General features: G+C 35.6%; 1 protein-coding gene across 2 annotated transcripts in view; it reads left to right on the forward strand.

The window, feature by feature from the left end:
* Positions 1–1,029: 1,029 nt before the first annotated feature.
* Positions 1,030–13,898, forward strand: part of LOC143872822 (uncharacterized) — a 34,754-nt gene continuing 21,885 nt past the window's right edge. For both annotated transcript variants that reach the window (XM_077376768.1, XM_077376767.1), the window contains exons 1-7: positions 1,030–1,426; positions 2,956–3,035; positions 7,490–7,540; positions 9,130–9,663; positions 10,113–10,370; positions 11,435–11,500; positions 12,410–12,589. In XM_077376768.1, the coding sequence (XP_077232883.1) occupies positions 1,202–1,426; positions 2,956–3,035; positions 7,490–7,540; positions 9,130–9,663; positions 10,113–10,370; positions 11,435–11,500; positions 12,410–12,589 (1,394 nt within the window). In that variant the 5' untranslated portion in view covers positions 1,030–1,201. The remainder of the gene's footprint in view (positions 1,427–2,955; positions 3,036–7,489; positions 7,541–9,129; positions 9,664–10,112; positions 10,371–11,434; positions 11,501–12,409; positions 12,590–13,898) is intronic.

Consider the following 13,898-nt stretch of genomic DNA (forward strand, 5'->3'; position numbering starts at 1 on the left):
AGTGGAGCACACTGGTTATTATATAATGAGTAATGCTAGGGAAACCGAGAGTAGGACCTAAAAGGGGACTGAACAAATTGTTTCACGCCACAATATCACTAGTGACGTGAGTAATCCCGTAAGTCTAGGAAAAACATCAGAAAGTATATTTTTCTTCAACACATGGCATATTCTCATTGCAAGTCCCGTTTTAGGTCCTACTCTAGGTCTCCGTATCATTTTCCTTGAATAAATGGTTAGATTGTGCAATCGGTACAATTTTAGAAGTACAGCCCATGATGGGCCAGACGATGAGCAATCAAAGATTGGGGGGACTACTAATTAACATAGCCCACAGAAGTAAGGTCTTCAGAGGGATGCCTAGGATGAAAATTAGCCAGCAATGTACTAGAATTTTACAATCAATGTGGAACAGCACATTGGTCATTAAATAAATGATTAGATTGTCCAATCGATACAATTTTGGGACTGTGGCCCACATGAATGATGTGCCATAAAAATGGGAAATGGCATATTCACCCCATTATTTTTACTCATAAACAAGGTTTTAAATCTCGGCTTCGGGTATAGTTTTGGTTCTCACCGAAACTGAAATAAATTCGGTAGAAGCGCTCGAAATGTTGGTTTTTTTGGCCGAAATTCTATAAAGAAATTAAAAAAAAATATTTTATTGATAATTTTGCCAAAATTGCTGAAATTTCTTCCGAAATTTGGTAAATTTCGCCAATTTCAGTTTAAATCTGGATCAAATTCCGGCCGAAATTTAAAACCATACTCATAAATACACTAGAGGGGCTGTCCCAGGTAAAAAAAAAAAAGGCGAATATATCAGTTCCCATAAAATCAGCAATCAAAGGTTAGGATAACCCAAAGATTTCTGATTAAGATAGCCCGAAGAAGTACAAAATATTCTATCATTAATACCAGTCTCCCCATTTTCATTTTGTTTCTACATACAAAATGACAAAAATGCCCTTCACTGCATCTTGTGTCCAGCAAAGCAAAATGCCAGCTATTGTTCCACATACATACATATAAACACCGAAAACGAGGAATTCTATTTCTCCCCCAAAAATCTTCCCTTTTCACTCCAAAGGAGAAAAACCCAGAACTCATCATTTGATTTCTTCAAATGTAGAGAAAAAATCGAGAGAAATTACACAAAGAGATTTTGATTTGGGTTTAGAGAGTTAGAAAGAGAATGGCCATGGAAGACCAATTCCAAGCTACAAGAAAGAAGATGAGTTTTAGCCCTAATAGAAGCCCTAGTAATTCTAGGTTACAATTTGGAGGGATTTCTCAAAGGATGAGATCTTTGTTAGGGAAAAAGCCTCCTGAGCCTCTTCAAAAGGCGGTCGCAGATTGCCTCTCATCTCACCATGGGAACCCTTCTACAGTCGCTTCAGAGTCTGCGAGGACTCTTAGGGTTTGTAATTTCGTTTTCTCACTCTCATTTTCTGTTGATTTGGGTTTTGATCTTTAACTACTTGTTTGTATTTGTGTTGCTTTATTTCAAGTTCTAGTTCTGCAAGTAGTTCTAATACTGTTGTTGGTTTCAAATTGGGGTTAGGGTTTTGATTCACGTATCCGATTTTGGAATCTAGTTCTGGTAGTGTTTACCTACTTTAACTCTTGTTTGGATTTTAGTTCAGTGGCTTAATTTAGAAATCGTGAAAGTTTGAGAGATCTTTGACACTCTAACATGCCCCCTAGATTAATTTACAAAGAGCCTAATGAGTGTTCTGTACAGAACACTCTAAACATAAACATAGAAAGTAGAAACACAAGGAGTAATTATGGAAAGAGATAATGATAGAATCATCCTAATCTAATTATGTTGCCTAATATATCTAGGTCAACTCATTTAACCAACTTGCCTAATCTAAACCATTGCCAAAGCTAACACTAACAATCCAACGCTGAGATCTCTCACACTCAAACAAAATCTCCTTTCACTTTGATTCTCTCTGTACCAGTCTTGAACCCTACACCTCATGGCAACATGAGTACTTATTGCCTCTACCACTAGAGCATGTAGGAGATTGGTTAAAATCTCCTTTGGCTTGTTTGTTTGTTTTTTTTTTTTTTAATATCTAAACTTTTTTTTTTTTTTTTCAAAATTTGAATTTTGGGTCTTGGTCTAGATCTGGTTTTTGAAGTGGGTTTTTTTTTTTCTGTTTCTTGTTTAAATTAGGGAGTCTGGCTTTGATTGTTCGTTTATTGTGAAACAACCAATTACTCCAAAAGCTCAAGCTGTTAGAATTGGTGTTATTTAATCAAATATACTTCAACACTCCCCCTCACGTTACATGCGGCCCTCTTTTTTTGGCTTGGCCGTACACATGGATTTTTAATATCCAGAAGTTGTTGGGTTTTGAACCCAGGACCTGCCGTGAGGCAATAGCTCTGATACCATGTCAAACAACTAATTACTCCCAAAGCTTAAGCTGTTAGAGATGGTGGTATCTAATCATTTATACCCCTAATTTAGGTCTAGTTGTGACATGATTACGAATTTTAAAAGCAGTTAATTGATTTTTTGCCTTGTTCTAGAGGTGACTTTTGGAGTGTTGTTTACTGTTCTGAGTCAAATCTTTCCTAGGGGGTATTACTTTTCAAATTGTAGTGGTCCTGTTTTTGTCTTTCAACTGCTTAATAGATTCTATTACTAGAAAAGTTTAATTTTTAGCCATCGCCTCACCTAGGAGTGGGCCTCCAAAATCATACACACAGCATGGAATACCAGTACAAATTCTCATTAAGATTGGCTCCATAATCAGCACAGAGTTAGTATTGATGGTATATATTAGGAAACTTGGCTTCATGTAATTCGCACTTTGATTCCAATACAATTTTCATTGTTTGAAAGGTATTTTATCGCTAATTTGTTTGTACCAATTCTCATCTACATGTTTTCTTTGTGGATATTACATAAATCTGAGTTTCATCTGGCAGGATTATCTAGCTGCCCCATCAACAACTGATGTCGCTTACATTGTACTTTTAGAACATGCACTTGCAGAGAGGGAGCGAAGGTATATGCCATAGATCTGTGATAAATATTGTTTGACTGAATGAATTACAATCTAACAATTTTTTTTATTACATCATACTTTTGGATTTTTTTTATACTTTCATGTATTCATGGTTTTTAATTCTTCTTACAAGATAGATTCGAAGTACTTTTCAAGATAGAAAAAAAGAAGTGTTGAAGTTACATTTAGAGTGGTCAAAGAGATAGAGCTTCACTTTCTTAGGATATTCGGAATTTTCAGATATTCATACTGTGTTCAACTTTATTGTGATACACATAAATAAGTTGATGGGGATTTTAGTTCCATTTTTTTGTTTCTAAGCTGCCGACCCCAACTAGTTTGGGACAAAGGCTTAGTTGAGTTGAGTTGAGTTGAGTTTTTGTTTCTAAGCCTTAGAATTACACTAGCATGCTAAAGCTTTATCCTTTGCACTAAAGTCTGTAAGCTACAGAATAACACTAGCATACTAAAGCTTTATCTTTTGTGCTAAAATCAATCTCTTCGTTTAATAATAATATCTGTGTTGCCCTTATAATCTAACAAAGAGATCGAAGTAGATGGTGATCTAAGTATCATGAGATTTTGGGCATTTAACAAGAAATTGTCAGGTGTTATAGAATTGCTAATGCCAGACAGATATAGTGTCTTTTCTAAAGACTGCACAAATTCTTTTTTCATGAACATTCAAGACGTGGACAAGTCTTGCAACAATGTTGCATGGGCACAAACGCATGTCTTGTACTTGGTTTGATTCCAATTGTTTTGACCGGTGTTCAAACTAGTTGAACTTGGACATCATACAACTCAACTCAACTCAACTCAACTAAGCTTTTGTCCCAATCTAATTGAACTTGGACATCATAAATAAATATTTTTAAATAAAACCAAAAATAAAAATAAAAATTAAGGGAGACTAAAAAATAACATTAAAGAAGGAAAACTAAGGCACAAAGATATGAGGTGAGAATTTAAGAATTGTTCTCTTATTTGAGATTTTTAATTCTATTTTCTAAATTCTAGCATAGAAAGTTTAAGTAAATAAGATTGCAAGAAAGTTTCGACTTTTTTAGGTTTTGCTATTTGCTTAAGCTTTGATAATATTCAAAATATTAGTTACTAAATTGAATGCTCACGTTTCTTAATAGGCAATGCATTTATATAGAAGCTTTTTAATTAGCACTTGAAGAATCAAGAGACGGAAACATGCAAACGGTTTGAATGTTTCAACCATCAAACTGGGTGGTTCATTCAATTTTCTGTAATTGAAGGTGGTTTAATCAAATCTGACCGAAGTCATGGCCGGCTCATCTCAAACCTAGTTAGACGACTGCTTGGGTTCAATTTTAAGACACATGAATTTATTATCTCTCATTGAAATTTTGCCATGGCAAAGCTTACAAGAAGTAATTAAACCAAATAGGCATATTTTTTTTTTGAAATTTAATAAAACCAAAGAGGCATCTACCTCAAGCGTAAAAAAATCGTAGCAATTAGAGGAGGGGTTTGGGTTCAACAAGAAAAAATAGAAACAAAATACTTGCAATTTTGGGTGGAGGGTTCAATGATTTGGATTTCAAAATTCAAGGTTTTAAGGTTAACGATTTTTAAAATGATTAAGATTGGAGGGCGAAAAGGGCTCCACTCAAAAATTGAAAGTATCCAAGGCTTTTCTCACAATAGTAAAGAGGGGAGAAAACTCAAGAGATGAGGTAGGCCCTATTCTCTCATTTATTCTACAATATTCTTTTTCTTCATTTCTTTTCTTTCCTTAGTGTCCTAAATCTTCCTCTCTCTTTCAGAAATACAATTTGGGGAGGTTTGTTGGTTGATGTGTTTCTCTCTTGATTTTAGGAGAATGAAAAGAAACTAGGGTACTTAGGATTTGATGTGAATCAATGGCAGCCAAGAGAAAGAGAGAGATGAAATAGGGAATCAAGATCAAGAAAAGGGAATCGAAATCAAGGAAAGTGGTCATGAGCAAGAAGAGAGGTCAAGATCAAGAAAAAGAGAAAGATAGTGATAGAAAGGAGGGAGGTTTATAAACCCGGCCAGGAAGGGTGAGAAAAGTGATAAGAGAAAAGAGAAGAGAAAGATTGAGTTTGGGGATAGAAAACTGAGCTAATATGAAGCATCACACTTCAAAAAGGCATGACATCCACGTGAGGGGTTATTTCTTGCTTTCTCCCAGTCATTAATTAATGAGAGAGAGAGAGAGAGAGAGAGAGAGAGAGAGAGAGAGAGAGAGAGAGAGAGAGGCTTCAAATCTTTTTTTTTTTCTTTCATTCCATCGCATAGCATTCCAGAAAAGTGCCCCGAGGCTCAATATATATAAGAAAAAAAAGAGAACTAGAAAGTTCTAAAACCCTAAACAAAACTTTACTTTTGGACAAAAATACGCTCTAATGACGTAATGGCTTCAAATTTTCGTAATACATGTGTGGGGCCTATTTAGAACACTCATAACTTAAAAAACTTAAGTGATTTTGGTGGAAAAAGACTGGTAGAGAAACTTTGCACATGATATGTCAAGTGTCTGGTGTTGGATACACGTCCTCTAACAAAAAGCTGAAGTGCCCATGTAACATTGTCTTGCTCTGCCATGTGCTTATTAAGTGGTGTGAATATCAATTGATGTGTGTGGTCAACTCTTTTGGAGGAGCTGATGGTTTGGCATGTTGTAGTTGGCTGAGCGAGATGTATAAACTGGTGATTGTAAAGGTTTTCAAGCCTGAATTAAAGGGTAATTTGATAAGGGAATGTGACTCTTCAATCCCAATAACTTGGTCTACGAGAGCTAGTCCGACCGCATGGAATTTAGCTAGTGTTATTCTTGAAATCATTGATCTAAGCAAAGAGCTACTCACTCCCTTTAAACATATCTGAAGAAGCGTCAACGGTGTCGTAGATACCTTGGCTGGAGGTGTTATTAGAGAGATTTTTCCAATCAGAAACTCTTTTCCTCTCTTGAAGTAGAATCGGTAGTTAGAGGTCTATTTTTTAGTGCTTTTTTCCTAGTGTTATTATGTTCATTTTTGTCACGTGCGTACGTGCACACTTACGTGTTTAATCAACTTCACCCTTTTCTACTATACTTTTTTATTAATCTAATTTTCTCCAGTTACCTTTCAGAAAAGACAATATCTATTGCTTCTAGAATTGAAGTTCAACATGGAGATCTAGAAAAGCTTAACCATATTAACTTATACTCTAATGGTGCCAACTATTTTTTTAAATGATAGCTGAGATTTTTTAAGAGAAAAAGAGGAAAAAAAACCATGGGGACCGAATTTTTCCGCATCATTAATGTGTAATTTCTATTTACAAACACTATATAGGTCCATTTAAAAAAAAAAAAAACAAAAAAAAAACAAACAAACACTATATAGGTACATATGTATTTGAGATTTCCAAAAGGTGAGTTTTTTGAGTGGAAGTTTAGGACAAGGAAAAGGATTTTACAATGACTCCCAGGTGGCATTGAACTGAACGTTGGTTGCTGGCTGGAGAGCACTTCGAGTCGCTCTGAACGGCTAAACTTCTGTAACATCCTATCTAATCTGTCTCATTTTGTAGTTGCCTGCTACACGAAATGGGGCAGGACATTGAGTCTTTCTGATGTATTCAATGTTTCTCGTCTTGCTATGAACTTTCTTTTTTTAGGTCAGCTTGTTGAATATCATTGTTGTATGTTTTTCTCAAAAGATTGTTGTTAATCAGATACAAATACTACTCTCCCTCATGCCCAAGTTTTTTAACGTTAGTTAATAAACAATTAGAATAAACTAATGAAATACCTTTTGTCTAAGATATGAACCAATCATCCATTTTTACTTTTTGTACAAGTTCCACATAAGTAAAAGCAAGCGAAAGGTGATTATAGAGTATGTTCATGAGCTATGTATGAACATGTCATCTTGATCTATGGAAACAAGATGTAAATCAAAAGTCATAAACCAAGCAGGGCTTAGTTTTTATTTCTACCTTTAAGCATTAATCAACAGTGGTGAATCTTAAAACTAACAGGTAAGACTCACAAAGATTTACATGTAGAATTTATGCTTGATATCTACCTGCACTTTCTTTGTAAGCAGTCGATATCTATCTATTACTAACAAACTGTACTATTCCATTTGTATGATAAAATTACTTTTCGAGATGTTGGGTATTTTTTAATCAGTCAATCAAATAAAAAGATTTTCTCAAGAATAATGGTGTCAGTTGTGGCTCTCTGCTGGTCTTTTTTGCTAACATAATTGGGATCAAAGTGTGAAAAAGAAATTTCCTTTCACATAGTTGTTTTCATGTTGTTGCATAAATGGTTGTATAATGCTGTTCCCCTTGCATAAACTTTGTATTATCATCATTCTCTTTGACCCTTGCCTAGTGTATGGTTGTGGGAACCTTTTGTAGTGTTAGTGTGGTATCCTATTGCTAATTGATTTTTTTTCCTCCAGCCCAGCAGTAGTTGAAAGATGCGTGACAGTTCTGAAACGTTATCTTCTGCGGTAAGTTGCAGCTTTTGGCTTTTATTTTGAATGCACTGTATGACAGTATTTACTTTTTACTAGCACATGTTAGATTACAGAGTTATCTTTGCTGTTTATGACTAGGATGTGTTGAAACACAGTTGGAATTTGATTTCCTTCTTGTGTTGCATGGATTCGGATTCGCTTGTCGCGCGTATTCGGCAAACCCTACAAAATAGGATTCGTGGATTCGGTAATTTTTATTAAATAAAATAAAAAATAAAAATTTAACTATATAAAAATATATACATAATATTGTATTCATGAAAAAATTTGAGGGAGTGTCGAGGCATTAGGGTTTTATTGAGTAAAAAAAAGAAGGGGGAAGGGGTTCAATGTTTGAGGGTAGACGGTCAAGATGCTATGGTTTTTATTAAGAGTGGATGGGTCATGCTTTTATATAAAAAAAGTTAAGAAGAAACCGAGTCTAAAGGGAAAATATATTAGATTCACATTTCAAAAGAGAATGCTGTTTCAGATTGCCTGAAAAACATGATTCGTACACGACACGGCTACAACAAGAATCTGGGTGTGTCCCACACGAATCCATGTCTGATTCGCGTGTCGACACGGATTCAGCACACCGGGGGGGGGGGGGGGGGGTGGCAAAGAATCCATGCAACATCCTTCTAAATAATTGTGAGGGCAAACTTGGAAATGTGCGCGGACTTCCATTTCCAGGCATAAAATTTATCCAGATAAGATTGGATTTTAATGAAAAGAAAATACTTGCCAATTTTTTTGTGAAATGATGCAGGAATATTAAAAAAATCTTGCCACACTAGATTTGATCAAAGGATGAAAGTATAAAGGGGCACACGATTGTCTAGTGTTTGTCTGTAACAAGTTACATGATGTCTAGCGTGGCTTCATCAGGGTTGGGTGGGGCCTACACTACCAATATGAAAATGCAGTTGAAGAAGTGGGAGATATAGATTCTACAGTTATTTCCTTTTTGGCGGATGCTGGCATTTTTTTTTTTTTTGGGAGATTATATTTTCTTCCCCTCTGACTGACGGATAAAATCCCATCCCCCCCCCACCCAAGGTTTTAAATTTCGACCGAAACCGAAACATTCCGAAACTGAAATGGCCGAAATTTGGAATTTTTCGGCAAAATTTTAGTTAAATTATTATTATTTTTTATTTGTTTACAGAATTTCAGCCGAAATTAGCAAAATTTCGGCCCAACAAACAGACATTTCACGCCTTTCTTCTGAATTTTGGCGGAAATTTTGGTTTCGGTTAGGACCGAAATTCATGCCGAAACCGAAATTTAAAACCTTACCCCCACCCCACACACACACAACTAACGTTATTCGCTAAGTTTTAAAGGCAAAGAAAAACGTTAAAGGGGGTGAATTTATCCTCAAACAGTGAACTATTCTCACAGAAACAGTTCCGCGGGGGGGATATCGTTTCCCTTTTTCTTGAAAATGTCAAAATTTTTTTTTTTTGAAAATGCGGATGCTGCCATTTATTTCGCTATTTTTGTTTTCGAAGTACATAAAATAACAAACTATTGGAATTTGTATGAATTTATCATATCCTCGTTTCTTATTGCCGCAGATATGTTCCTAAGGAGCAGACACTACAACAAATTGATATGTTTTGTATAAATACCATTGCCGAATATGACTCTATTGCAAATCAAAGAGTACCCCCATGGTTGAAATCATTAAACCAATTTGGTGAACCATATATGCCATCTGGAAATACTTTTCCTGCCTCCTTGCCACCTTCTAGCTTTGCATCTGGAGCACTGGTAAAGTCACTGCAATATGTCCGTTCCCTGGTGGCTCGACATATTCCTAGACGCTCATTTCAACCATCAGCTTTTACTGGAGCCTCCACTTCTTCAAAGCAGTCTTTCCCGACATTGTCGTCTTTGTTGAGTAGATCCTTTAATTCACAGTTGACTCCCGCACTTGCTAATAGCAAAGAATCTCCTGAGAGGAAAGAAAATCCTAATTCATCTCCTTTAAATTTATCAAGTCCTGAAAGAAATGATGAGGAAGACTTTAAGTATATTTCTGTCGATGTCCTTAAATGGCGATGGTCTGGGAACAGAGAACAGCTATCATCATCTGTTACAACAGAAAGGTACCTACTCCTATTCTGTGCTACCAAATTTGTTTGCAATGCAATGCCACAGGCGATGTTACAAATATCCCCGATATTTTCAAAATATAGTGTTTTTATTGTGACATTTTGATAAAACGACAAAATCCTCAAGTAATCCCGAGATTTTATATATTCATTTTTATTATAAAATATCTTTATATTATCCCGATATTTTTATTTTATTTTATTCTTAAATTTTATATTTATATATTTTCAAATAATTTTATTTTTATTGTTTTTTCTGCTATATAAACCCGAAAAAATAAAAAAATTAATACATTCCGAGATTTTCCCTTGCCAAGAAATTCCCGAGAAAGATATTTCTGATATAGGCCACACTCCACAGGTTCCTTTTTAATTTGTTTTGTGGTAGTTTCCTGAAGTTTGAAGGTAATAGTCTATATTAATGGACTTACTCTGCTATCCAGTGATGGTGTTATGGGGGCCCAAGATGTTCGTACTCATAGTTTCCTAGAAGTTGGCGCTGCCGCTCTACTTGTTGGAGATATGGAGGCGAAATTGAAAGGCCAACGTTGGACACTTTCTGGCACTCGAGAAAAATCTGATTTTGATAAACTCTTGCAGCCTTCAACAGTCACAGCTGCAACTAATTTTGCCTCAGCTCCTTCCCATTTGAGAGCAATAACTGCCTCAAAACGCGTGAAACCTGGCCCTTATCCAGTTTGGTATGTTTCCTTTTACTTTTTTTCCTTAATTTTTTTTCTTCGTTTTATTGAATTGTTTGTTCCCTCTTTTGAAAATTTCCATTGTTTTCTATCATATTGATGGTTTTCATATGTATTTCTGGATGCTTTGCTCATGGGTTAATCACCTTGTAAGGGAATCTTCAAGGTTTTAAATCTCGGTTTCGGTTTCGGTTTCGGTACGAAATTTCGGACGAAATCTTGTAAAAATTTCACCGAAATTTCGGTGAAATTTGTAAAATTTCGGAAATTTCCGAAACGTTTCACCGAAATTTCCGAAATTTCACCGAAATTTTGTACTTCACCGAAACGTTTCACCGAAATTTCTGAGGGCCGAAATTTCCGAAACGTTTCGGCGAAGTTTGGTACTTTTCCGACTCACGGTGAATTTCGTTTCGTTTTCCACCGAAACGAAACGTTTCGGCCGAAACGAAACGTTTCGGCCGAAATTTAAAACCATGGGAATCTTTTCAGTATCAACCTGGAAATTTCACTATTGCTAGGTTTTCATAATGTGCTATTTGTTATGATAGTATGAAAAGGGGCAGCCCAGTGCACGAGGCTCCCGCCATTGCGGGGTCCGGAGAGGGCTAGATGTACGCAGCCTTACCCCTGCTTTGCAGAGAGGCTGTTTCCGTGACTCGAACCCGTGACCACCAGGTCACAATGGAGCAGCCTTACCCCTGTTATGATACAATGATATACTCAATTAATACTTTTTTTTCCTGTTCGAGTTGAAAATATATGCATTTTTTTTTAATATCATGGTCTTCTTTTAACCTTTTATTCTGCGTTTCAAACAGAAAACAATAATCTTTTACAGTATATTAGGTTATGTTGAGTGCAGGTTGCCATTGATAATTATTGGCATGGTTATAGTTGTAGCCTTATAGAGCATGTTCTCTGTTGCCAATGTTGTAGATAACTTAGATTGTATGTTATCAATGAATTTGCTTGTAGAGAGTTTTGATCATTGAAAGGATCCCATTTTTACTATTTTTTTGAATAATTGATCCCATTTTTACTATTGTACTTCATTTTTCCAGGGAGGATGCTGTGGCGAGCACATTACGTCTACATGCTCGTCCACTTTTTCAGTATCGGCACTACAGGTACTTGAAAGCTGTCACTTAAATCCTACTTATTAGATTTGTTTTATTTATTTCTGATCTATTTACCAAAGTAATTGTCAAGTTGAGGCCCATTGTCTATATATTTGACAAAAACTGAAGTGTTTAATTTTCTTACATGTTATCAGTAACGAACTTTGCTTACTGCAAAAAAATTATTTGGATAGTCTTTCTTGGGGCTAGTGCAACACATTTTATTTTAATTTATAACTTGAAAAAATTGAGCAATATCAATTTAAAAGCATTCCTCTTCGTCTTCTTGAAAAAAAAAACCCTGTTAGAACTGTTTGTATGCTATACTGTTGGGGCTAGTGCAACACATTTTATGTTGATTTATAACTTGAAAAATTGAAGCAATATCAATGTTAAAGCGTTCCTCTTCGTCTTCTTGAAAAAAAAACCTGTTAGAACTGTTTGTATGCTTTACTGTTAAATGACAAATTATTTAATCACCACCTTGTTTCTTCCCTTGTATGAAATTGCCAAACAAATGCTTGCTATCCTACTAAAGCTAGTAAGATTTTATACCTCTTGTTATCTCTGGTCAATGTTCAACCATCCATATTTGCTATTCTATTTTTTATGTCACACATTCCCTTTTTCATATCCGCTTTGTATAAAGTAGTGGTGTCACTAAAGCTAATTCCTTCCTATCCTCAGATAATCTTTTTTGTTCACTTGCGAGTCCATCTTGACTACCGTAGGATTTATAATTCCTCATCTAAAAATTCAATGTCTTCCTTTTCCCCTTTTCCTTGTATTCTCAATTTTGCCATCTTGTCAAAAATTTAGTTCACACTCACTTCACTTATCATCTGATATAGGGTAGTTCTGAAATGATAGTTTCCCATAAGACATTTTAAAGTTCCTTAACCGTCTTAATGTGGACAGTGAACAGCAGCCTTTGCGGTTAAATGCGGCGGAAGTCTCTGAGGTTATAGCTGCAATTTGCTCAGACACCCCTTCATCGAATGCAAATCTCATGACAATGTCATCCAGATTAACTAGCCACAGTGGAAAGCCTTCAACGGACGTTGCTGCCAGTGTCCTCATCAAACTTGTTATTGACATGTAAGTTCACCTGACTGAATGGCTCCTTAAGATTTTCTTCTTCAATCTTAAAATGCTTACACTTTTGTGAATCGCATTATGTTTTCTCTACTGTTGCTGGTTTGACTTGCTGATGGACTGCTGCATCAGATCTATTTTGTTTTATTCAATTTATCACTTGATTTAGTTACAATTTCTACTTTAATGCATCTATCCATGGGTAAAATTCTTTGATCACTTGGATATAAAGTTGTTGGCAACTCTTGCATTCAGGTATATTTTATTTATTTCAATTTGTTTGCTGATTTTTTTTATATATATGCTAATTCGCATATAAGCATCCAAGTGTTAGATCCCAATCATCTAAGGACTTGCATATCGATGTCGATTGATCTTCTAATGGGTTGGGCCATGAATATATAAAGACGTAGTCTAGACTGAAGGGAGCCCTTGCAAAAAGGAGGTGAAAGGGCGCCCTCATTGGCTGCACATCACGATCATGCATTAATAATGCTTGAAAAGTCAAACATGATGGTGATGTGCGGCCAATGAGGGCACCCTTTCACCTCCTTTTTGCAAGTGCGCCCTTCAGTTTACACTTCCTCATATAAACTACATCCCTGAATTTAACCAAATAATTGCTCCTATCAACATGAAGAGCACCCAGTTGGATTGGTATCCGAATCATCATACGGATTCTAAAAAATAAATGGAACAAATAATGAGGATTCGGTAGGATCTTCTTTGGAAATTCCTTCGAAGGAAATCTAATGGTGAAAATCATTTTGGATTGAAGATGATATCCTCCGAGCGACACTTCCTTTGAAATTCAATGATTCAAAATACAATGATTATGAATGATCTTCTCTGAAAGATCCTTCCATGAAAATCCAATAGTGTTGGATTGAAGATGATTTCCTGTGGGGAAGCATTCGTAAAAATCTAACTACTTAAAAAAATGTATACATCTAGGGTGATCTTCCCTTGAAGATCCAAAGGCTAAAATTATATCGGATCAAAAGATGACCTTTGAGAGTAATTTCTCAAAGATTTGATGGTACAATATAAATGAGTCGAGCATTCTTCTCTGGAACAGAGTAATTTCTCAAAGATTTGATGGTACAACTTACATGAATCAAGACCATTCTTCTCCGAAACATTATTCAATGAAGATCCAATGATGAAACTCACTTCTAAACAAAGATGATCTCACTTCTTTTAGATCCAATGATGTAAATTTCAAAAATCAAGAATGATCTCTCTGGAGAGGCATTTCAAGAAGACCCAAATTTGGCAATGTTTAGATTATTTCTTTGAAAGGATGGGTTTC

Source organism: Tasmannia lanceolata, unplaced genomic scaffold (assembly GCF_043159265.1).
Source record: "Tasmannia lanceolata isolate RefF3 unplaced genomic scaffold, GAP_Taslan_0.1 ptg000002l, whole genome shotgun sequence".
NCBI lineage: Eukaryota > Viridiplantae > Streptophyta > Magnoliopsida > Canellales > Winteraceae > Tasmannia > Tasmannia lanceolata.